Here is a 24330-nt window from a genome sequence, read left to right on the forward strand (position 1 = left end):
TCTCTTAGCTTAGGACTACCACATTACCACCTGTGAACCTGGCTGAGTGGGCGTTGCACCTGGCAGCGAGGACTTTCATTTTAATGTAATTCCTATTCTGAAATCTGCACTGTTGTTCCTGGACAGCCAAGTTGCCATGTCACCAAATGCAAATGTGTTTATAATCTTTATGATAAACATTTTCCTTTATATGTATGAGTTTTCGAGAGAGACCTGGAAAATTATTTTGGTTGTTGCCTTTCCTAGACTGTAGCCAGTATTCCCAGGTTGTTTCCAGCACCACCTTCAGTACTGATACCTGTTTTCAAGGGGGTGGAATAGCTTCTGTAACGTTTCCTTGGTGGGTGGGGCTGGCTGGAAGGTGGGAGATTGAGTTCCTGATCCACCTCTGCTACCAGCTCTCTGTGGTGAGTTGCTCAGGCTCTGAGCCTCAGGATATTCATCTGTGAACTAGGAGGTTGGACTGATGACTTCCAGCAACCCTCCCACTATGTCATTCTGTGATTCTGTGAGGTGGTGTAAGGGTTGTGAGCCATGGGCATAAACAGACAGCAGAGAGACTTGGGGTACCCTACTCTGCCAAGAGGAAGCACACCTGCACGCTGCCGTGGGGTCAAAATAGGGAAACTTCTTAGGCTGATAGCTGCTCACAGCCTGGCGTGGACTTAAGCAGAACTCTCTGAATGATCCTCATTACATTTATGATGGAAACACCTAACCAGCAAGGAACTTACATGGGTTTGTGCTGTCTCTGAGGCATTTTTTTTTTCCATCCAGAAAATGCCCCTGTTTCTTATAAGGGAGTTGGTCAGCCAGGAGGTGCTGTCAGACCCTATTCTGTGGAGTCTTCTGCTTCAGCCCTATTTCCAAGCAGCTTCTTTCCAGTCAGTAGAAGAGGGCAAGTTAGAGGCCACTAAGCCTGACAGGCAGTAGGAGAAGTGGCTTCCATACTCTCAGGGTGCAGCATAGAGGCTGGTGACCCATGGGAGCAGATGGCTCATTTCCACCATCACCGGATTGGCCCAGAGGTCTAACTTGGCTCCTCATGCCACACTGGACAGAGTCATCCAGCTGGAGGTCCCCAGCAGCTCAGCCTGACTTTTCCTAGCTGGGCATAGTGCATTTTCTAGAGCTGAGATCCCTCAGCTGAGAGGAGGGGATGGAGATGAGTAGGGGCCGGCCACCAGTCCTCTCCCGTTCACCTCACAGGGAGTCCACCTGAAGGACCATCTTGAGGATGCCCAGAGGGGCAGAGTCAGAATCTGGACGCTGGTCATGTGTGTTGAGTTCAGGCTTTGTGCCCTGATTTGCCACTGAGCCACCAGGACACCAGGACCCCTTGCTACAGACTGATCACAGCTTTGGTCACCAGTGCTGAGAACCAGCTATCAGGGGCTCCCTCCAGTGGCCATTTTTTGACAACTAAAGGAAACCCTGTTGTTCACAGTGAAGGTTCTCAGCATGAAGTCCCTTCTGCTTCTTATATGAAAAACACTAGGACAGTATCTATCAAATGTAAAATGACTAAGCAATTCTGCTTCTAGAAATGTATCATTTATTCACTCAGCTAAAATTTCTGGAGTACTTACTATGTGCCAGGCACTTTTTGAAGCACTTGGGACGTATCAGTGTACCAACAGAAACACAAATCTCTGTCTTTGAAGAGCTGACAGTCTGCCGGGGGTGGGAGAGATAGATATACTAAACATAAGAAATCAGTCATTTCTAGATTTGCTTATTTAAGACAACATGGATGAACCTAGAGGACATTATGCTAAGTGAAATAAGCCAGACACAGAAAGAAAAATACTGCATGATCTCATTTATATGTGGAACCTAACAAAGTCAAATTCGTAGAAGCAGAAAGTAGAGCAGTGATTACCAGGAGTGGGGTAGGGGCAGGCTGAAAAATGGGGAGATGTTGGTCAAAGGGTACATATTTTTAGTTCTAAGATGAATTAGTTCTGGGGACCTAATGTACAGCATGGTGACTATAATTAATAGTAGTGTATTGTGTACTGAAAATTTGCTATGAAAGTAGATCTCAGATGCTCATACCACACACACAAAAAATGGTAACTAGTGGATATGTTAATTAGCTTGACTGTAGTAATCATTTCACTGTGTACACGTATATCAAAACATCATGTTGGGGCTTCCCTGGTGGCGCAATGGTTGAGAGTCCACCTGCCGATGCAGGGGACACGGGTTCGGGCCCCGGTCCGGGAAGATCCCACATGCCGTGAAGCGGCTGGGCCCGTGAGCCATGGCCGCTGAGCCTGCACATCCAGAGCCTGTGCTCTGCAACGGGAGAGGCCACAACAGTGAGAGGCCCGCGTACCGCAAAAAAAAACCAAAAACATCATGTTGTACACCTTAAATATATATAATTTTTCTTAAAACCAAAATAGGTAAGTTGTAGAGCTTCACTGTCCAATACAATAGCCACTACTCACATGTGGCTACTGAAATCAGTAAAAAAAAAATTTGTTTTTTGGCTGTGCTACACGGCATGCGGGATCCTAATTCCCCAACCAGGGATCGAACTCGTGCCCACTGCAGTGGAAGTGCGGAGTCTTAACCACTGGACCACCAGGGAAGTCCCCTGAAATCAGTAAAATTAAATAAAATTAAAATTTCACTTCCTTGGTCCCACCAGTCACATTTTAAGTGTTCAATAGCTTTATGTGGCTTGCAGCACAAACACAGAACATTTTCATCATTACAGCAAGTTCTATTAGACAACACTGCTCTAGGGTATGTTCTATGAAAGAAAAGTAGAGCAAGATTTTAAAAAAGAGTGGTGTGAGGGTGGGGAGGGGATTGCAGTTTTACATGAGGTGATATAGATGCGCCTAATTTAGAAGCTTTTGAACAAAGACTTGAGGGAGGTGAGCCATGGAAATACCTGCGAGAAGAGTGTCCCAGGCAGAGGGGACAGACAATGCAGAGGCAGGAATGTGCCCATTTGGTGGGAATGGAGTGAGCAGGAGGGAAAGAGGAGGAAAGAAGTAATGGGACAGATCACATAGAGCTCATACATCACTGTGTTCTCGTACACAAAGATGTAAGTGCAAAGATGTTTTGCAGCATTTTTTGTAGCAGCAATAAATTGGAGGTGGCACACCTGATTATCAGTGGGGAATGGTAATGCTTTGTGTAGTGGTTGGGAAGGATGAGGGTCAATGCATCCTGGAGGCATGGGCTGCACTGAGAGGGCCATTACCCTGTTGGACTGGAGCTCCTGGGAGTCAGGGTTTGAGGTGGCCCTAGGGGTGCCTGTGCTCACTCTGTTCTCAGTCTCCTCTGCAGTAAGAGGCAGAGGCCAGAGGACTGCTGAGACCCCCTCAAACCCTAAAGTTACCCAGTTGGGGAGTGGGGAGGGAATCATCCGGATGCTGAGATCATGCCCCATGGATTACCTGGAAGAGCCAGGATGTCCAGGCACGGGTGGGGAATTATAGGCTTGATATGGAAGAGGCAGGGTGGCTTCTCTGACCGTCCTCCCTGCTTTCCCCCTCACCCCACCCCCACCCCACAATATGTTTCCCTGGCAGCGAATGGTCAAGAACCTGGAGAAGGAGCTGGCACTGCTCAAGCAGGAACTAGCTATCCATGACAGCCTGGTAAGGGGCTAGAGGTGGTGGTGGGGCATGGTTGCCAGAATGCTAGAGGGACTAGGGTCAGGGTACCAGGTGGGCAGAAGGGCTAGGTTGGGAGGGGGCAAAGGGTCAGGGCAGGGATGCTGGATGAGCAGAGCCAGTTCGGTGGGCAGAGGGACTGGGTGGACAGGGGGCCAGATGCGTCAGGGGCCGAGTAGAGAGACTCCGGGGTGGGGCAGAAGTGCTGGGGGACCAGAAATGTCTGGTAGGCAGGGACACTGGACAAACAAGAAGATGTGGACAGGGGTGTCAGATGGTCAGGCAGTAGGTGGGGGGATGAGGGGCAGGGGCCAGAGGCCTGGCAGGGGTACAGGGGCAGACAGCATGATGGGTCAAGGTCAGGAGAGGTGGCCCCTGACCAAGGCTGGATGGTCGGGTGGGGATAGCAGCAGGGAGCCATGAAGGTAGGGGGTGGGGGCAGGAGTCCTCCAGTAGCCTGTCTGAGCTAATGCTCATGGTCCAGAGGAGCCTCAAGGCAGAGGCTGCCCCCTCCCTCCTGTGGCCCTCATCCAACAGAGTCTGCTGAGACTCAGTCAGCAGAATCCCCTTGTTTGGAGTAGCAGGCCCCCTGTTGGGCAGCCTTTCCTTCCCCGCCCTACCTGGTTGTCCCTTGATGACCTGAACACCTGGCCTGTGAGTCAGGCCCTCCTTGCCAGGACGTGGTGATGAAGGGAATGGAGCTGGCTTGGGCAGCCAGGGTCTGTGCCCAACCTCCCCACTATGGTTCTCAGAATGGTCCCTGCCACCCCGCTTGGGCTTGGGTGCTTGGAGCTTAACAACATGTTCCTTTTCCTCCTCCAAGGCCAACCGTACCCTTGTTAACTATGACCCCATGGATGAAATTCAAATTGCCGAGATCAACTCCCAGGTGCGGAGGTACCTGGAGGGAACGCTGGACGAGATTGATGTAAGGAGCCCCTCAGGACCACCGTGTCCAGCTGGCCCGGGCCTCCATCTCCTGGCCACACCCCGATGCGTGCTGTACTAGCCTTGGAACCTCACACTGAGAGGGTACAGGGGGTGTAGGGTAGGTGGTGCTGGACTCCTGGCCTCAGGGCCCTTTAGCCCACCTCAGGGCCTTGGCATCCATGTTTAGGGTTGCAGGGCTGTGGGTGACCCACAGAGTGGCTGACAGCCTTAAACAGCCTTGAATACACAGGAGGTGGTCCATCGCTGGGGGCACAAGTGTGGACCCTGGAGCTAGGCTACCCTGGATCGAATCTCAGCTCAGCTATCTCCTTGCTGAGTGGCCTCAGGAAAATGCTCAAGCTTGTGTACTCTGGTGGCCTCACCTGTACGGTGTGGTGGGGAGGGAAACCGAGCTGGGATGAACTGAGATGCAGCACCTCAGGGGCTTCACTGTGCCAGGCAGAGTGAGGGCATTAAGGGATGATGATCATGCTGGTTGTCTACAAGGCAGACCCCCCAGGGCCCATGCTGGAGTGGGCCAAGGAGGAGGAGACAGCAGCCACACAGGGAGAGATGCATTGTTTTTATAACACAGGCTGGCAGACCTCTCATCAGGGAGCTCATGGGCAGAACCTCGCCCGACCTGTTACTGTGAGCAGCTGCCAGAGGCAAGCCTGGGACAACTGAGAGGCAGGCTGCTCTGGTCTTCCTAGTAAGGGCAGCCCCAGACTGACCAAGGCGTCGCGGGTAATGCTGGTGGGCTATAGGCCCAAGAGGGAGGCTGATGGCCTTCCTCCAGCCACAGGTGAGTGTGTCTGTGCCCACACAGAAAGGTTCGTAATGGAACCTTTTGGAAGCAGGAGAGAGCTGAGGACAATAAATTGTATTTAAATGTTTTCTTAGTATTCTCAAGAACTAGAGTCATTTTAATTTTATAGAGGTCTTCACTCAGAAAAGGTGATTATTATAGTCGCGGTAAATAGTTTTAAAACTACTAATCAGGTGTTTCTCTGTTCTTGAGGAGGGCTGGCCTGCCACTTTCCTGAGAGGGTACTGGCAGATGTCCAATTCTTTTTTTTTTTTTTTTTAACTTTTCACTGCGTTGGGTCTTTGTCACTGCGCACAGGCTCTCTCGAGTTGCAGTGAGCGGGGGCTACTCTTCGTCATGGTGTGCGGGCTTCTCATTGCGGTGGCTTCTCTTGTTGAGGAGCACGGGCTCTAGGCGCGTGGGCTTCAGCAGTTGTGGCTCGCAGGCTCTAGAGTGCAGGCTCAGTAGTTGTGGCACATGGGCTTCAATAGTTGTGGCTCGCAGGCTCTAGAGTGCAGGCTCAGTAGTTGTGGCGCACAGGCCTAGTTGCTCTGTGGCCTGTGGGATCTTCCCAGACCAGGGATCAAACCCGTGTCCCCTGCATTGGCAGGCGGATTCTTAACCGCTGTGCTACCAGGGAAGTCCCAGATGTCCCATTCTTGAGACAGATGGTCCACGGGTTAGCCAAGGGGTCCTGGTTTCTCTACTAACACAGACAAAGCCTTGGTCCCGTGGTGCCCTTGGTCTAACCTCTGCCTTGTTCTCTTCCCTCCAGATAATCAACCTCAGACAGATCCAGGAGGTGTTCAACCAGTTCCGGGTGGTTCTGAGGTAAGGGGCCCACCCCATCCACCCCACTGCTACGTCAGGTTGCCATTTTCATTTCCCATGGTATGGATGCCGGTCTCCAAGTGCACTGCCTTCTCTCTGGTGTGTGAGGAGCCAGATCTGAGGTCTCTGGGTATGGCAGGCCCTGGGTGTCCCCGACAGCCTCTGCCCCTGAGCTCTTATATCCTCCTGCCCTGCCCTTCCCCTGGGGGAAGTGGGGAGGACAACCCTCCATTCAAGGGCTACTCAGAGACGAGGCGGTCCCTGGTTTCCTGAGTTTATTAATTGGACAGGAGGTCCTTGTGGAGTGCCAGCCCTGAAGATGGCCGGAGCAGGACACTTTGATACTCCCCACACCCGCCTCCCCACCTCAGGAGGGATTTGTGGTTTATTTGGGTACAGACATACCTGTAGCCTGACTGCCTGATGCTGGATGGTATCACAGAAGCTGGGTATGTGATTTTGAAGGGCCTGTTAGAGACAGACAGGTGGGGAAGCATGGTGCCGAGGTAGGCTTACAGTCCTTGTTAAAGGTCATCTTAGAGCAGTTGTGCTTGGCACATAAGATGGCCCCTGCAGATTTGGGGGCTGGACAGTGGGTACACACACTGGGGAGTGGAGAGCAGGGGAATGAGCGTTTTTGGTCTGATCTGGTTCATGATGAGGATGTGGCTCTGCCGCAGGGGCCACACACAAACAACTTCTAACTCCAGTAGTTGGTGCTTGCCCAGTGGGTTCAGCATGGCCCCAGCTGTGATGGGTTCTTTCACTCTCTCTCCCAAGCCAACAGGAACAGGAAGTGGAATCCACTTTGCGCAGGAAGTACACCCTCATAGACAAGAATGACTTCGAAGCCATCTCTGCTGTCCAGAAGGTAAGCACAATTGCCTCTTGCCGACAAGACTCACATCAGATTTTTCCATCCCCAGATCTTTCCAGAGACAGTGAGTGTCTTTCATTAAAGCAGATCTAGGGTTGCGACAGATAAAGGTAACACCAGCATGAGCATGGGGTGACCCAGGCAGGAGTAAACCGCATATGAGTTCAAAATGTTCTCCATAAAATGGAGATGTGGCTAGTAGTAAACAAGACCAATTCCCAGAGTTAGGTTGGAAACGGGCCCCAAGAGCCTCAGCGTATGGAATGAGACACCAGACCATGAGAGGAGTTGATGTAGGAAGTGGACATTGGGTGGGGTGGTCAAAGACAGCTCTGCTGGGGACAGCCTGAAGTGACATCAGCAGGAGCCACATCTCGGTGTGTGGGATGAACATGTCCACCTTTGGTCCATATACACCTGGTTCCCCAGGGAGCCTGAACCCTTAATCTAACCATAGACCTGCAACTGGCCTCTGTCCAGGCAGGGCTCGTGGATGATGACGGCCACCTAGTGGGCGAGCCTGACGGACAAGGCTTCGGACTCGGAGTCGCCCCTTTCTCTACCAGACCCGGGAAGAAATCCAAGTCCAAGAAGACGTTCAAAGAGCAGCTCGGGTGAGTGACCTTCCTGCTGCTCCAGCTGATCAGCACCTGGCCCTCCTTGGCTGGTGAAAGGGAGGACATGAGCTGTCCCTCCCTTCCCTCGGTATCTTAGTTATGGGGTAGTCACAATGGAGACCTCTCCTGCCAATACTAGCAGCATCTGTGGGGCCCAGGCTGGGGCTGGTCACCTGTCATCCTCACAGCAGTTCCACGAGGTGGGAGTTCATGTCTCCATTTTAACTAATGAGGAAACCAAGGCTCAGAGAGGGGAATTCATTCCAAGGTCACATTGCTAAGGTGTGGTAGAGTGGAAGTGAGAAGCCAGGCTGGCACTCGCCCTCCGGTACTTCATGTGGAAACCCAGCTCCCACCACCAGGTTCCTTCTGTGACCCGGCTAATTGGCACGCACATCACCTAAAAACTCCAGCTCACCTTTCAGGCAAGACTCATTTGTAGATGCAGGGTGTCAAGGTTCCCTTAATGAACCAGCCTCCCTGGGAACTGCTGTGTCGTGGTGGACAAAGCACACGTTCTGGAGGTAATGCCTGGGCTCACCTCCCTGCTCAGTAGTTCTTTCACCCACGGGGGTCACCCCAGTGAGGTGTAAGAGCCTCTCTGCCTCTGTTTCCTCATCCCTAAAATGGGTATTATAACAATAATAGCATCAGTCACCGGGGTGGTTTTGAGGATAAGTGAGTAAATGCAATTCCTGTCCCTGGAAGACCTCAATACAAATATGTTGTTACCATTATCACTTGTAAAAGGACACGGGCCAGAGCTGATTGTAGAAAACTGTCACATGCAGTATTGGAGTCGGGTAGGAGGATGCCCTGGCCTCCTCCTGCCTCTTCAGGAAGGGAGGTCACACCCCCACCCTCTCTGTTCTGCCGTTGGGTAATTAGTGCAGTAACAAATGGATCGAGGCTTGGTTCCCCCAAGCCACACCTGTTGCAAGAAGAAGAAAAGAGAAGGAAACAGTGGAAGGAGCCATGTATATCCTCTCTTTAGTTCAGTCCTGCTCACATGTACCTCTCTGGGAGGGAGGACCCCGGGTGCCATCAGTTGGAGAGGGAGGATGGCTACTTTCCGGGGAGCTGGTGTGGGCACTGACAGAGGTGGGAGAGCAAGTCGGGGACTGATCAGAGCAGCGGGTCAGACGTGTCTCTCTTTACTGTTGGTCTGCAGACAGACGCACCCTGGGTGGGGGCTCTGCTACTCCTTCCCAGGGATGCCTGTGTGACTAATACCTCAGCAGCCATGATGCTCCTTAGAGCCTGTGGCCCACCCCAAATGTCCATATGCTTCCAAACTGGAGACTGCCCATTTTTCCCAGGTGTCTCCTGCTGAGACTGCTGGAAGGAGGACTTCTTGTTCTGACAAAAGGGAGAGAAATTCTCTCCTCTTCCTCCCCATCTGCATGGCTTAGGGTTGTACTCTTTGCCCTTTGGCCTGGGTTTATGTTCAAGATAGGAGCTGAGTGGGCTGGGGCTTCTGGTGTATGAGTGCTGAGCAAGATTACTCCCCTCAGCATCAGAGACACTGAGCCTTGGGTCTCCCTGCCTTCTCCTTCCAGCTCCTTGGCAAGAAAGGAGGGTGCCAGCAGCCCTGTGAGTGGCAAGGAGTTGGATGCTTCCACCTCCAAGACCCAGTTGACCCCATCCTCCAAGGATGGAGATGTCAAAGACATGCTTCTGCAGGACCGGGAGACCTCCAGTATTGAGCCCCTTGCCTCGGAATCCCCAAAGGAGGAATTACGCCCACCCAGGTGACCATCTAACAGTAACTCCTGCACCAGATCATACAAAATCAGCATATGACAAGGAAAGAGCACCTGCAGATAGAAGAGAAATAAAATGGGGGTAATAGGCAAAGACTAGGAGCACAGTCCAAAAAAGAAGAAATATGATGGCTTATACACGTGCAAAATGGTTCAACCTCAGGAGTCATCCAAGATACACAATTATACACGGAATCATTTTAGACCCTCCAAATAGCAATTATTTGAATAATTAAATTTGCATATTTTGAATAAGTAATATATTCAAAAGATACAAAATTCTCAGGTATGAGACCATTCCTCCAGCCACCCAGTTCCTCTCTGTGGTGAGTCAGTGATTGAGTTTTTAGGAATCTATCCCGAGGAAGTAATTAGAGATGTAGACAAAGATTTATACAAAAAGATTGTGTCATTAATTTAAAAAGCAAAAGAAAAAAATTTTGGTAACACCTTCAATAGTTGACATTAGGGAAAGGGCACTAAGTGAATCATTTTCTCTGCCCTTGAAATGTACAAAGATGTACATGAAGAATTTTTCCCCAGCCTGTGAACACTTCCAAACATTCAGAGAAGTTGGAAGAATTGTATAGTGAACACCCTCTTGATTCTACCATTAATGTTACCATAGTAACACTTCATCTTATATCTTATTAACTAGAGTTCTCAAAGAGTTTTTAATAGCATGAAAGAATGCTTCTGTGAAAAAAGTAAGATGTAAAATTATACATATTGCATGACTCCAAATATTAAAACAGTTATCAAAGAAATGAAGGAGATACACCAAAGTGTGGTTGCCAATAGGTAATGAGTGGTATTTGGGGGGTTTTTTGGTGTAACTTTTCCTTACTTTCCTCATTTTCTGCAATAGTCACGTGCCCTTGTGTGCTCAGTAAAACAGAGACGAGAGAATGATTCCTACACAGTTTAGCTCCCATCTGGGGTAGGTGGTGCCCAGGAATTCTGACCTGCTTACGGAAGCCCCAGGGAAGAAAGGTGAAGTGCCTGGTGGCTCCAAGACAGCTGCACCATTTCTCCCTCCTCCTTCCCCTCCATCTTCAGGCCCAGCACCCCACCCGCCAAGCCTGTGGCCTTTGAGGACTTTAAGAACGAACGGGGTAGTGAGATCAACCGCATCTTCAAAGAAAACAAATCCATTTTGAACGAGCGGAGGAAAAGGGCCAGCGAGACCACACAGCGCATCAATGCCATCAAGCGGGAGATCGACATGACCAAGGAGGCACTAAATTTCCACAAGTCACTACGAGAGAAGCAAGGTAAAGGTGATGGGAAGATAGTTGGGGGACAGTGGGATCTGAGTCATCCTGCTCGGGATGGGGCAGCCTTGGGCACTGGAGGACTGAGTTGGAAGGGGGCCAGCAGGGGATGTTGGGGTGCAGGCTTCATCCCTGGGTCATCACTTGGCTCTAGTCAGCCCTGGGGAACCACAGAGTCCTTCCCTGTCAGCTAGCTTCTGCCTGCACGTCCCCTTTCTTGCATTATCTCAGATCTAAGTGCTGGACCTTCCATCTGATATGTGCTTCTGCCCATGGAGGGACAGAATGTTGGTCTTGTAGACACTTCCCCAGGGAGATGGGTGGCTGGCGACCGCCACAAGGTCCATGGGTCCTGGTGTTGTCTCCTCACTGACCACAGTGGTCTGATTGGGGTAGGGGTGCTGGTCAAGACATGAGAAGCTGAGGAGGGAATGAGAATGTGGATACCAGGGGCCAAGTGATTCACTGTCACTAAGACCATTCCTCATGCCAACCCCGCAACAAACTGGCCTAGCAAAGTCTTGTCTCTTAAGGCAGGTGGTGTGGGAAGCCCTCAGGCTCAACGAGCAGGGACCCCTGTGTGGGGAGTGGGGAGAGTGCTCACCCGGTTACCCTGACCTGGTGCCCTTGTCCCAGTGGCAGACACTGCCCATACCTTCAATGGGCACCAAGAACCCTCAAGCTTGAGTAAGCAGAGGACTCATTTGGAAGGGCTGGTCAAGTACAGATTCCTAGGCTGCAATCAGTGGCTCTGACTCAGGAAATCTGGAGCAGGGCCCAGAACCTGCATTTTAATGAGTAACCATCCCAACACTAAGGCTGGTGGTTCAGAGGCCACACTCTTGTTCACAGGCAGGGCACACCACCGGTTATTGGGCTTTCCCTTGCTAAATCACAACCCTATGCTAGGCCAGCCTTCTTGAATGATCTCACTGATCACCTGGGCATCTCCAGGTGGCACTTGGTTTTCTGCAGGTCAGGGGGATCATCTCACTCACAGAGGTTGCATTTTACTCGCTTATTTCTCAGAGGGCAACTTTATTTCCAAATTCTTGGGGCTACTTTGCTCATACCCTATGGACCAAGCGTTAACACACTGTTCCAGAGGGGAAGGTGGGTGATGATGGCTCCAGACATGCCCCCACCCAGAACCTCTAGAGTGAAGGCCTTGCAGGACGAACAAGCACTTCTTTGTGCCTTCTACCTACACTTTTTTTTTTTTTTAATATTTATTTATTTGGCCACACCAGTTTTTAGCTGTGGCAGGTGGGCTCCTTAGTTGCAGCTCCAGGGCTCCTTAGTTGTGGCATGCGAACTCTTAGTTGCAGCACGCATTTGGGATCTAGTTCCCTGACCAGGGATGGAACCCGGGTCCCCTGCATTGGGAACGTGGAGTCTTAACCACTGTGCCACCAGGGAAGTCCCCCCACACCTCCTTTGAATATGCAACCCCTTATTATATATTTACATATTTTAAATAATATATATGCTGATATATCACTTACTCCTCAATATACCTGAAAATGGACATTTTTAAAGGATGGGTTGAAGAAGAAATAAACAATATGTTAAAATATTTAAACTTCCATCAGTATCAAAAAACATTTTTGCTCTTTCCCCCCGAAAGCAGTTGTTCTTCCCATTGGTTGTTAAAATAGCAAGTAAAATACCTTTATCTTAAGGGAACAGATCGAGTAAATTCATTTTTAAAAATATTTTCTAGGTACCTTGACTGACAGCCACTTATCAGCCCAGAACAGTCACTGAATTTGAGACATTAATTAGTCTTTTGTGAAAAAAAAAGAAAAAAAAGAAAAATCATCTTAAGTTCAGCTCTCATAAGTGTTTTCTGTGGAGATAATCAGAGAACCTCTGGGTAGCACAAAAGATGTTGTCACTCCCCATGTCAACAGAGTACTGTAAAGACTCTACTCTGTGACTGACGGATTTGTCTGTATCAAAGTGACCACATCAGGCCCACAGCATGCAAACCAGGTTGCTCTGCACTGAAGGTGAGGGCTACCCTGGACACCACTCCCCCCCACCCCACCCCACTGCAAACACCTTGAATTGGAACCCTTGCCTCTCCATGAATGGTGTCAGTGACACTTAATGTGCCTCACTTCTCCCCTGTAAACATCAGCGGAAGTGCTAATGCTTTCCTCCGGTGCCTGGGGACTGCCTCGTGCACCCTGGCCACACACCTCAGTCACAAACAGGACTCATTCTCCAAGGGTCCTCGGGCTGGGTGTTGACACGATGCCTTTGCTGAACTTTCAAGGTGCTGTGAGCAGTAGACAGCCAGGTGAGTGGCTCCACAGATATCGTTATTTTGTCTTAACCTAACAACCTTTCAAACTGACAGACCTGAAAAGGTCCATACAAAGAGACAGTGAGTAGAGGAGATGACTAATAGCATGACTGACCCCTCTCCTCCTGGAGCCCTCTGACAGCCATCCGACAAGATGTCTGATGTTCTCTGACAAGAAGGTAGCTGGCGAATGCTGAAATCGTCAAGAAGACAATTTGAAATGTGGGTTTACATCTACTGTTATTAATAAGGAACCCTGCCCAACTGCCTTGTGGTACTAGCCAGTGGCGGCAGCTTGTTTACATAATTTATAAAAAAAGGTAAACACCTGTATAATAGAGGTATTTACTGGATATCTTTGGCTAGTGGGGTTTAAGATCAAAATAATCGTGGAACGTGGGCCATCTCTACCCTTTCCTCTGCCTACCCCTCCTGTTTGTCCTAAAAATGCCAGTGTGGTCCTCTGACCTGAGCCCCCTCTCCCTGTGAGACATATCCTAGTAGCCTGGCCTTCTCATGCCTTGTCCACCTCCATGCTGCACCCCAGCCCTTCCCAGGTCCTGTCTTCATGCTTTGCCAGCACTCTCCCCTCTTTCTGACCACCTCAGGTGGGCACCTCATTCCCTAACCTCTTCCTTCCCCCTGCAGGTGAGTATGAGAACAAGGGGCTGATGATCATTGATGAGGAGGAATTCCTGCTGATCTTGAAGCTTAAAGACCTCAAGAAGCAGTACCGGACAGAGTATCAGGACCTACAGGACCTCAGGGCTGAGATCCAGTACTGCCAGCGCCTGGTGGATCAGTGTCGACATCGCCTGCTCATGGGTGTGCCGTTTGGGAAGGTTGGCTGGCCACCTGGGGTTCCAGGAGGCACAGGGCAGGGCTACCGTCTGAGTTCTAGAAGTGGCTTCAGAACTTTTCTCTGGCAGAGGCAGGGGCTGGACAGGACTTTTTTTTGGCTATGCCCTGGGCCATGCGGGATCGTAGTTCCCCTAGTTCCCGCTGCAGGGATCAAAGCCTGCAGTGGAGTCTTAACCACTGGACTGCCAGGGAAGTCCCTGGACGGGGCTTTAGATGTGTGTTTCCAGGATTCTGAGGGCAGGAGATGGAGATGGGAAAGGGTGAGGCCCTGGAGCAGGAAGTGAAGAGAGGGTGAGCTGTGACAAGCACAAGACAGACAGACACACACAGCCTTGACCTGCTTCCTCAGGGACTCCCCACCCTCACAGTGCCATCTCCCTGTCTCCCTACAGAATTTGACATCTGGTACAATGAGTCCTTCTTTGTCCCTGAGGACCTGCAGGCGGCACTGAAGCCAGGTGGCAGCATCCGGCCAGGCATGATGCCTCTCAGCAGGATTGTGTCTCTGGTGAGTGGCACAGGGCAGGGGTGGGGATGGTGACGAGCACAGGGCAGTGGGCAGTGCCCCTTGTCCTCTGTTCTCTCCACAAGCTTGGCAGTGTACCGGCTGCTCCCAGCCTCTCCTACAGCTGGCCCAGGCAGGTGGGCAGGTACAGGTCTCTCCCCTGTTATCAAGGATGAGGACAGAGAAACCACCACATGCTGCTGCTCCCCTTCTTGAGTGGCTCATCTTGCCCTGGTGGTGGTTACAGGGTGTCCGTGATGACACTGGAAAACATGAGGCTGGGGGATTGTGAGCTATCCTGGGTGGAGGTCTGCAGACCCAGCGAGAGGCTGCCCTAATGCCCACCACAGGCCCTGTCAGAGTGGATCCTGACAACGCCAGGCTAAGGGACTGTGCTGTGTTGGGACTCTTGTAGGGAGAAGATGACCAGGACAGGTTCAGCCGGCTGCAGCAGACGATGCTGCCAGAGGGCCCTGATTCTGTATCCTTCTACAATGCCAAAGTCAAGACAGAACAGAAGGTAACTTGGGGGATTCATGTCTCCAGGAAGGCAAGGCCTCAGGGACCTCATTACTAGGACACCCAGGATTACACTCCCCACTGTAGAGAGGCCGAGGAGGAATACGCCAGCCCAGGGAAATCCAGAGTCACCCAGAGTCAGTGGGTATCTTCTGCCAACTCCAGAGTCCTGGGGCTGGGCTGGAACCAATAGGGGTCCCACAGACTTTGGCCAGGCCTGGACATGGCTGGTGAGTGCTAAGACAGCCCATGTGTGAATAACATGCCAGGACAGGGCCTGGGGCTCCCCTGAGGCCACTTCCTGTTGGGGAGAACCTCTCCCGTGGAGGCCACTGTGCACAGGTGGCAGGGGACCAGAGGACCACAGGCAGCCAAGGCAAAGCTAGACATGGCCTGGTACTCTCCTCACTGAGCGGGCTGGAACAAAGGGTCTCCGCTGTGCTGAGGCTCAGCCTGGAGCCAGAACACAGGAGGCCTGTATGCTGTGCGCTTTTCTGTGCCCAGAGGCAGTTCTTATACGGCAGGTGGCAGCTGCACATGGGGTTACTGCCCAAGTGAGCTCATTGTTTTAAAAATATTTTTGTGGTACTCATTTACATTTTCAATAGGATGATACAATTGAAGCATTAAAAAGCATGAAAATACTAATACCCAGTCCCCCATCAGTCCAGCTCCCACCAGTCCCCTCTGTGGGAACTAAGGAACCGCTGTCACTTATTTCTAGTGTTCCTCCTGCACATTGTCTGCATCTCGCTTTTTCCACTTAACAGTCTATCCTGAAGACCGTCCCCTTTCAACCTGTTGGTGCTGCTGTGTTCTTTTTCACAGCTGCATAGTAGTACTCCGTTGCAAGGATCTATCAGAATGCATTTAATGCATCTCATATTGAGGGATTTTAGGAGGTTCCACTTCTTTACTATGACAAACATTGCTGTGATAATTAACCTTGTACAAATGTGAATTCACGCAGGAGTGAAAGGCAAGTTTGTAGGAGTGAATTTCTTGGCCAAAAGGACATTTGTACTTTTTTTTTTTATTATTATTAATTTATTTATTTTTGGCTGTGTTGGGTTTTCGTTTCTGTGCGAGGGCTTTCTCTAGTTGTGGCAAGCGGGGGCCACTCTTCATCGCGGTGTGCGGGCCTCTCACCATCGCGGCCTCTCTTGTTGCGGAGCACAGGCTCCAGACACGCAGGCTCAGTAGTTGTGGCTCACGGGCCTAGTTGCTACGCGGCATGTGGGATCCTCCCAGACCAGGGCTCGAACCCGTGTCCCCTGCATAGGCAGGCAGATTCTCAACCACTGCGCCACCAGGGAAGCCCGACATTTGTACTTTTGATAGATGGTGCCGAATTGCCTGCCTAGAGCTGAATCCATCACCCACCCCCCACCCCCCAGCCCCCAGCAGCATATACAGGATGCTAGTTCCCCACAGCCTCCCCGCAAGATGCAGTATCCTGCTTTTTGGGTTTTTCCAATCTGAAAGGTGAAAAATGGTCTCTCAGTCTAGCCTTGATTTGTATTTCTCTTATTATCAGTAAAGTCAAGCTTCTTTTCATATGTTTAAGGGCCATTTTAATTTCTTTTCCTATAAACTGCCTGTTGATATTTTTGCCCATTTTTCTATTGGTTGTTGGTCTTTTTCTTATTAATTTATAGGAACTCTTGATACATTGGGGGAGATTAGCTCTTTATGATATGAGTTGCAAATATTTCCCCCTATTTGTCTTTTGGCTTTACTTATGGCTTTTTTGTAGTTATTTTGCTGATTTTTATGAAATCAAGTGTATCAGTCTTCTCTTTCTTGGCTTCTGGATTTTGTGTTATAGTTAGAAAGCCCTTCTCCTGATTGAGTTCATTCTTTACATTTATAGTTAAACTGATACCTTCACTGACCTTTGATGGCTGTGAGGAGCTAAAGCCCACTCAAAGAAGCTTGAGTGAAGGGGTTTGTTAACACAGATTCTGAAGGTTCCATAGTAGCACCTCTCACCCTGCGCTGTGTACATACATCACCAGGAGTCTTGTTAGAATGCAGATTCTGATGCAGCAGGTCCAGGGTGAATCTGAGAGTCTGCACTTTTAATAAGTACCCAGATGGTGCCCATGCAGCTAGTCCAAGACCACACTTTGATTAGCAGGCCATAGAACTCATCGGTAGGAAGCAGGGCCCAGGCTCCTCTCCCTCCAGGCCTTTCTCCTTCCAGATCTGACCTTAGCTTCTCCCTGAGGTTTGATCCTTCATCTATCTGTTCTCCCCTCCCCACCTCTCAATTTCTAGCTCCAGCCTTGGCCCTGGCATGCCCTTATTTTCCAAGACTTCACAGCCCCAGTGCCCAATATCACCTGACTACTTACTTTGTGTCTCTCTGGAGGGAGAAGCCTAACTGACTCTTCTTGGTTTAAGTGTGCATTCTTGGTTCAATCAGCTGTGGCTTGGGGAAGGGTCACCTGCCCATCCCAGTTGCCTGGGCCCACTCCTTCAGCAGGAGAGAGGATGGCTTTATCCAGGCATCCATTTAGCCTTATGCTGTGGCCATCAAGCTTTATTAACTCTGGCCCCTGAAGGGAAGCCCAGATCAGCCCTGGATCAAGGAAGCCCAGACCTGTAGGAGAGCAGGGCTCTATGGGAGAGAATGGAGTGGGGTCAAGTAGGCATAGGCAGCCCAGCCTCGGACATTGTTTGACTGTGACTACTATGCAGGAGCTTCCTTGTCTGACCACAGAGAGGCCTACCCCTTCTGGGCTCAGAGGAGGGGGCATATGATATGAGGCAGGGGTCCAACTTTATTCTTTTCCATGTGGATATCCAGTTTTCCCAGTACCAATTGTTGAAAAATTGATTCTTTCTCCGTTGAATTGTCTGGCACCCTTGTTGAAATTCAATTGACCATAAATGTGATTGAACTTAAGCTCTAAGAGTCCTGAATGTATAAGCTGAAATTACTTTCCTCCTGAAAGAGTTTGCACCTGCTTTTGCCATGCGGCATTACCAACCCAGGACCTTTTTAAACTCCTTCAAGAATTCCAGCCTGATAAGGGATTAATATCCAGAATATACAGAGAATTCCTAAAACTCAACAACCAGAAAACAAAATCCAATTCAAAAATGGGCAAAGGATTTGAATAGACATTTCTCCAAAGAAGATATACAGATGGACAGTAAACACATGAAAAGATGTTCAACATTACTAATCATTAGAGAAATGCAAATCAAAACTACAATGAGATACCACCTTACACGCGTTAGGATGGCTACTAATAAAAAAAAAAAGAAAATAACAAGTGTTGGCAAGGATGTGGAGTAATTGGAACCCTTGTGTGCTGTTGGTGGGAATGTAAAATGGTACAGCCACTATGTGAAATAAACCAGTCACAGAAAGACAAATAACTGTATGGTTCCACTTACATGAGGTACTTAGAGTAGTCAGAAATCATAAAGATAGACTATACATAGAAAATTCTGAAGATGCTACCAGAAAACTACTAGAGTTCATCAATGAATCTGGTAAAGTTGCAGGATACAAAATTAATACACAGAAATCTGTTGCATTTCTATACAGTAAAAACAAAAGATCAGAAAGAGTAATTAAGGAAACAATCCCGTTTACCATTACAACAAAAAGAATAAAATACCTAGGAATAAACCTACCTAAGGAGGCAAAAGACCTGTACTCAGAAAATGATAAGATACTGATGAAAGAAATCAAACATGACACAAACAGATGGAGTGATATACCATGTTCTTGGATTGGAAGAGTCAATATTGTGAAAATGACTATACTACCCAAAGCATTCTACAGATTCAGTGCAATCCCTATCGAATTACCAATGGCATTTTTCACAGAATTAGAACAAAAAATTTTACAATTTGTATGGAAACACAAAAGACCCCGAATAGCCAAAGCAGTCTTGAGAAAGAAAAACGGAGCTGGAGAAATCAGGCTGCCTGACTTCAGACTATACTACAAAGCTACAGTAATCAAGACAGTATGGTACTGGCACAAAAACAGAAATATAGATCAATGGAACAGTATAGAAAGCCCAGAGATAAACCCAGGCACATATGGTCACCTTATCTTTGATAAAGGAGGCAGGAATATAGAGTGGAGAATAAACAGCCTCTTCAATAAGTGGTGCTGGGAAAACTGGACAGGTACGTGTAAAAGTATGAAATTAGAACACTCCCTAACACCATACACAAAAATAAACTCAAAATGGATTAAAAACCTAAATGTAAGGCCAGACACTATCAAACTCTTAGAGGAAAACATAGGCAGAACACTCTATGACATAAATCACAGCAAGATCCTTTTTGACCCACCTCCTAGAGAAATGGAAATAAAAACAAAAATAAACAAATGGAATCGAACGAGACTTAAAACCTTTTGCACAGCAAAGGAAACCACAAACATGACCAAAAGACAACCCTCAGAATGGGAGAAAATATTTGCAAATGAAGCAACTGACAAAGGATTAATCTCCAAGATTTACAAGCAGCTCATGCAGCTCAATAACAAAAAAACAAACAACCCAATCCTAAAATGGGCAGAAGACCTAAATAGACATTTCTCCAAAGAAGATATACAGATTGCCAACAAACACATGAAAGAATGCTCAACATCATTAATCATTAGAGAAATGCAAATCAAAACTACAATGAGATATCATCTCACACCAGTCAGAATGGCCATCATCAAAAAATCTAGAAACAATAACTGCTAGAGAGGGTGTGGAGAAAAGGGAACCCTCTTGCACTGTTGGTGGGAATGTAAATTGATACAGCCACTATGGAGAACAGTATGGAGGTTCCTTAAAAAACTAAAAATAAAACTACCATATGATCCAGCCATCCCACTACTGGGCATATACCCTGAGAAAACCATAATTCAAAAAGAGTCATGTACCAAAATGTTCATTGCAGCTCTATTTACAATAGCCAGGACATGGAAGCAACCTATGTGTCCATCATCGGATGAATGGATAAAGAAGATGTGGCACATATATACAATGGAATATTACTCAGCCATAAAAAGAAACAAATTTTTGTTATTTGTAGTGAGGTGGATGGACCTAGAGTCTGTCATACAGAGTGAAGTAAGTCAGAAAGAAAACCAAATACCGTATGCTAACACATATATATGGAATCTAAGAAAAAAAAAAAAGGTCGTGAAGAAGCTAGGGGTAAGACGGGAATAAAGACACAGACCTACTAGAGAATAAGTGGTGCTGGGAAAACTGTACAGCTACATGTAAAAGAATGAAATTAGAACATTCCCTAACACCATACACAAAAATAAACTCAAAATGGATTGGAGACCTAAATGTAAGGCTGGACACTATAAAACTCTCAGAGGAAAACATAGGAAGAACACTCTTTGACATAAACTGAAGCAAGATCTTTTTTGATCCACCTCCTAGAGTAATGAAAATAAACACAAAAATAAACAAATGGGATCTAATTAAACTTAAAAGCTTTTGCACGGAAACCATAAACAAAGCAAAAAGACAACCCTCAGAATGGGAGAAAATATTTGCAAGTCAGGCAACCAACAAGGGATTAATCTCCAAAATACACAACCAGCTCATGCAGCTCAATATCAAAAAAACAGACAACCCAATACAAAAATGGGCAGAAGATCTAAATAGACGTCTCTCCAAAGAAGACATACAGATGGCCAAAAAGCACATGAAAAGATGCTCAACATAACTAATTATTAGAGAAATGCAAATCAAAACCTCAATGAGGGGACTCCCGTGGCGCTGGTTAAGACTCCCTGCTTCCAACACAGGGGATGCAGGTTCGATCCTTGGCTAGGGAACTAAGATCCCACATGCTGCACTGCTTGGGCAAAATAACTAACTAAATAAAACAAACAAACAAAAACTATCAGTACAATGAGGTATCCCCTCACACTGGTGAGAATGGCGATGATCAGAAAGTCCACAAACAAAATGCTGAACTCATAGAAACAGAGATTAGAATGGTGGTTACCAGGGGCTGGGGGTGGGGGTGGGGAATGGGGAGATGTTGGTCAAAGGACACAAACTTCCAGTCATAAGATGAATAAGTTCTGGGGATCTAATGTATAGCATGGTAATTATAGTTAATAATGCTGTAGTATATACTTGAAAGTTGCTATGAGAGTAGATCTTAAATGTTCTTACCACAAAAAAGAAATAGTACTTATATGATATAATGGAGGTGTTAGCTAATGCTATGGTTGCAGTCACTTTACAATATATAAGTGTGTCAAATCAACACACTGTACACCTTAAACTTATGCAATATTATATTATATGGCAGTTACATCTCAATAAATCTGGGGGGAAAAAAGTCCACAAAAAATAAATGCTAAAAATAAATAAATAAATAAATAAATGCTGGTGGACATATACATACTACCAAATGTAAAACAGATAGCTAGTGGGAAGCAGCTGCGTAGCACAGGGAGATCAGCTCGGTGCTTTGTGACCACCTAGAGGGGTGGGATAGGGAATGGGAGGGAAACGCAAGAGGGAGGAGATATGGGGATATATGTATATGTATAGCTGATTCACTTTGTCATAAAGCAGAAACTAACACACCAAAAAAATATAAATAAATAAAAATGAATAAATAAATAAATGCTGGAGAGGGTGTGGAGAAGTCGGAACCCTCCTACACTGTGGGTGGGAATGTAAATTGGTACAACCACTATACAGAACAGTATGGCGGTTCCTTAAAAAACTAAAAATAGAACTACTATATGACCCAGCAATCCCACTCCTGGGCATATACCCAGAGAAAACCAAAATCCGAAAATATACATGCACCTCAATGTTCATTGCAGCACTATTTACAATAGCCAAGATATGGAAGCAACCTAAATGTACATCGGCAGAGGAATGGATAAAGATGTGGTACATATATACAATGGAATACTACTCAGCCATAAAAAAGAATGAAATAATGCCATTTGCAGCAACATGGTGTGACCTAGAGATTATCATACTAAGTGAAGTAAGTCAGACAGAGAAAGACAAATATCATATGATGTCACTCATATGTGGAATCTAATTTTTTAAAATGATACAAATGAACTTATTTACAAAATAGAAACAGACTTACAGATATTGAAAACAAACTTATGGTTGCCAAAGGGGAAATGTGGCAGGGAGGGATAAATCAGGAGCTTGGGATTAACAGACAACACTACAATATATAAGATAGATAACCAACAGAGACCTACTATATAGCACAGGGAAGTCTATTCAATATTCTGGGACAACCTATATTCTGGGATAACCTATATGTGAAAAGAATCTAAAAAAGAATGAATATATGTATATGTATAATTGAATCACTTTGCTGTACACCTGAAACTAACACAACATTGTAAATCAACTACACTCCAATAAAACTTAAAATAATTTAAAAATTAAATGACTGACTTAAAAAAATCATAAAGATTGAAAGTATAGTGGTGATTTTCAGGGTCTGCAGGGAGAGGGGAACGGGGAGTTATTGTTCAAAGCATATGGAATTTCAGTTTGGGATGATGAAAAGAGTTATGGAGATAGATGGTAGTGATGGTTGCACAACATTATCAGTGTATTTAATACCACTAAATTGTACACTTAAACATAGTTAATATGGAAATTTGTATGTTGTGTGTATTTTACCACAATAAAAAATTGGGGTAAAATAATTCCAGCTTCATGTGGGAGCTTCAGTTTCAGTTCAGATTCACCATGTGGGGAATCTAGGATTCACCTCCAAATTCCATGGTGGTTTTAGCATTTGCTTGCTCACTGCCCTGCCCACTGATTCTGTTTCAGCTTACTTTTTCCACATGCTTTCCAAGAGGCTAGCAGTTCATTAAAAGGGTAGGATTCATGAACATCTAGTTGATTTGCAGAGGGAAGGCCCTTCGGAATACATGGGCCCCCATCCCTCTGGAGAGAGAGCCCTTTTCTTTTCTTTTTTTGAACCTACTTCTTGTCAGAAACTTTCAAGTGGGCCCTTGAAACATGCCTGTCTCCTTTTAAACATTTAAAAACAGTTTTACACACTTTCTTTAGGATGAAAGAATGAGAGGGATTGAATGGAACATTATTTCTCACAGAACTGGGGCTAGTCAAAGGGAATCCTTGTCCTCAAACAGTGATATTTGCAGGAAGAATGATGGGGTGGATATAAGTGGTGTGGCTTCTGAGTCCTTGTTAGGTCCGCATGTCCTAATCAACTTCTGTTTTCTCCCCTTTTCTGTGTCTAGCACAATTATTTGAAAACCATGATGGGCCTCCAGCAGACACATAGAAAATAGGGACTCACTGACAGTGCGTTGAAGGACGAAACCCCCAGCTACTCCTGCCTATTCTAGAGGCACTGCCAAAGCACCTGCCCAGACTCCAATCCCTCTGCTCCTAGGCTGGGCGCAGCCCAGAGAACACACAATGGCCTACCTGCCAGGAGGAACAGCCTTCAAAGGACACCTTCGAATATCTTCACAGAACACTTTTGGTTTCGATTCACTGTCTTATATGCAGGGACAGGATAAAATTACTTTCTAGTTCGGCTTTCAGTGCTCATCCAAGAACTTTATTTTATTTCCTATCTGGGAGGATGTCTTCCCTATGTACAGGTGGGGTCCTAACTGAGTCTCCAGTAAGAAAGTGAAGAAGTAGCTCAGCCAGTCTCCCTCTGGCAGGCCTTTGTCCCACGGTCAGCCTCTTTCCTTTCCTGGATGGCCATCCTGGGGATGAGCTGGGTCCGAGGAGCCCTGGTTCTCATCGGTGAGACTGTAGGTTCTCGCAGGGAATCCTCTCTGTGTTCCTGAGCCAGTGAAGGCAGGAGGTGCTTCTTCCTCAGCAACCAGGAGAGGATGGGGTGTAGGTGGAAATGACTGAAAGGCAGATTTTTACCTCAAAATAAGAAGAAGCTTAAAATGAGATCATTCCTACCATGAAGTTAGCAGTGAGAACCCCCTGGTGGGAGGCTGTCTGGCAAGGAGATTGCAGAACCTGCACTAGCTGGAAGGTTGAACTAAATGGCATCTTTTCAATCAAAGACCCTATGGTTCTGTTCTTCAGCCCATCAGTGAGCAGCCAGATGGGGGTTTTGTTGAAGAGAGAAAGCTGAAGGCTCTCCTTAAGGTCTCTGCCCTCTCTCCTATCCACCCCCTTTCTCCTTCACTGACTGGCAGATACACAACGGTCCTGAAACAGCTTTCAGAGACTCCTTCTATGCCAAGGCTTCCTGGAGCAGCTTTGAAGTCCCCTGACTTCATTCCCTTTCATGACACGTGGGGGGCTGTCACTGATCAGCACTTATGGTGTACACACAGCCTTGTTGGTCAGTCCTCATGTTTCCTTTAAATGTGGCCAAACAGGCAGATATGGCCAGGCTCTG

General features: G+C 47.4%; 1 protein-coding gene across 2 annotated transcripts in view; it reads left to right on the forward strand.

Moving 5' to 3' along the window:
• KIF9 (kinesin family member 9) overlaps positions 1-23245 on the forward strand; it is a gene marked incomplete at its 3' end in the record, with an annotated part of 46680 nt that extends 23435 nt beyond the window's left edge. The window contains exons 11-21 of one of the 2 annotated variants that reach the window (XM_082847267.1): positions 3558-3626; positions 4465-4569; positions 6155-6210; positions 6991-7081; positions 7568-7701; positions 9264-9455; positions 10527-10741; positions 13701-13877; positions 14306-14421; positions 14834-14938; positions 23195-23245. In XM_082847267.1, the coding sequence (XP_082703393.1) occupies positions 3558-3626; positions 4465-4569; positions 6155-6210; positions 6991-7081; positions 7568-7701; positions 9264-9455; positions 10527-10741; positions 13701-13877; positions 14306-14421; positions 14834-14938; positions 23195-23245 (1311 nt within the window). The remainder of the gene's footprint in view (positions 1-3557; positions 3627-4464; positions 4570-6154; positions 6211-6990; positions 7082-7567; positions 7702-9263; positions 9456-10526; positions 10742-13700; positions 13878-14305; positions 14422-14833; positions 14939-23194) is intronic. The other variant, XM_082847268.1, reaches the window with a different exon arrangement.
• Between the last annotated feature and the right edge of the window lie 1085 nt (positions 23246-24330).

This window comes from Leucopleurus acutus (assembly GCF_964270905.1).
Source record: "Leucopleurus acutus genome assembly, chromosome: 10".
Classification (NCBI taxonomy): Eukaryota; Metazoa; Chordata; class Mammalia; order Artiodactyla; family Delphinidae; genus Leucopleurus; species Leucopleurus acutus.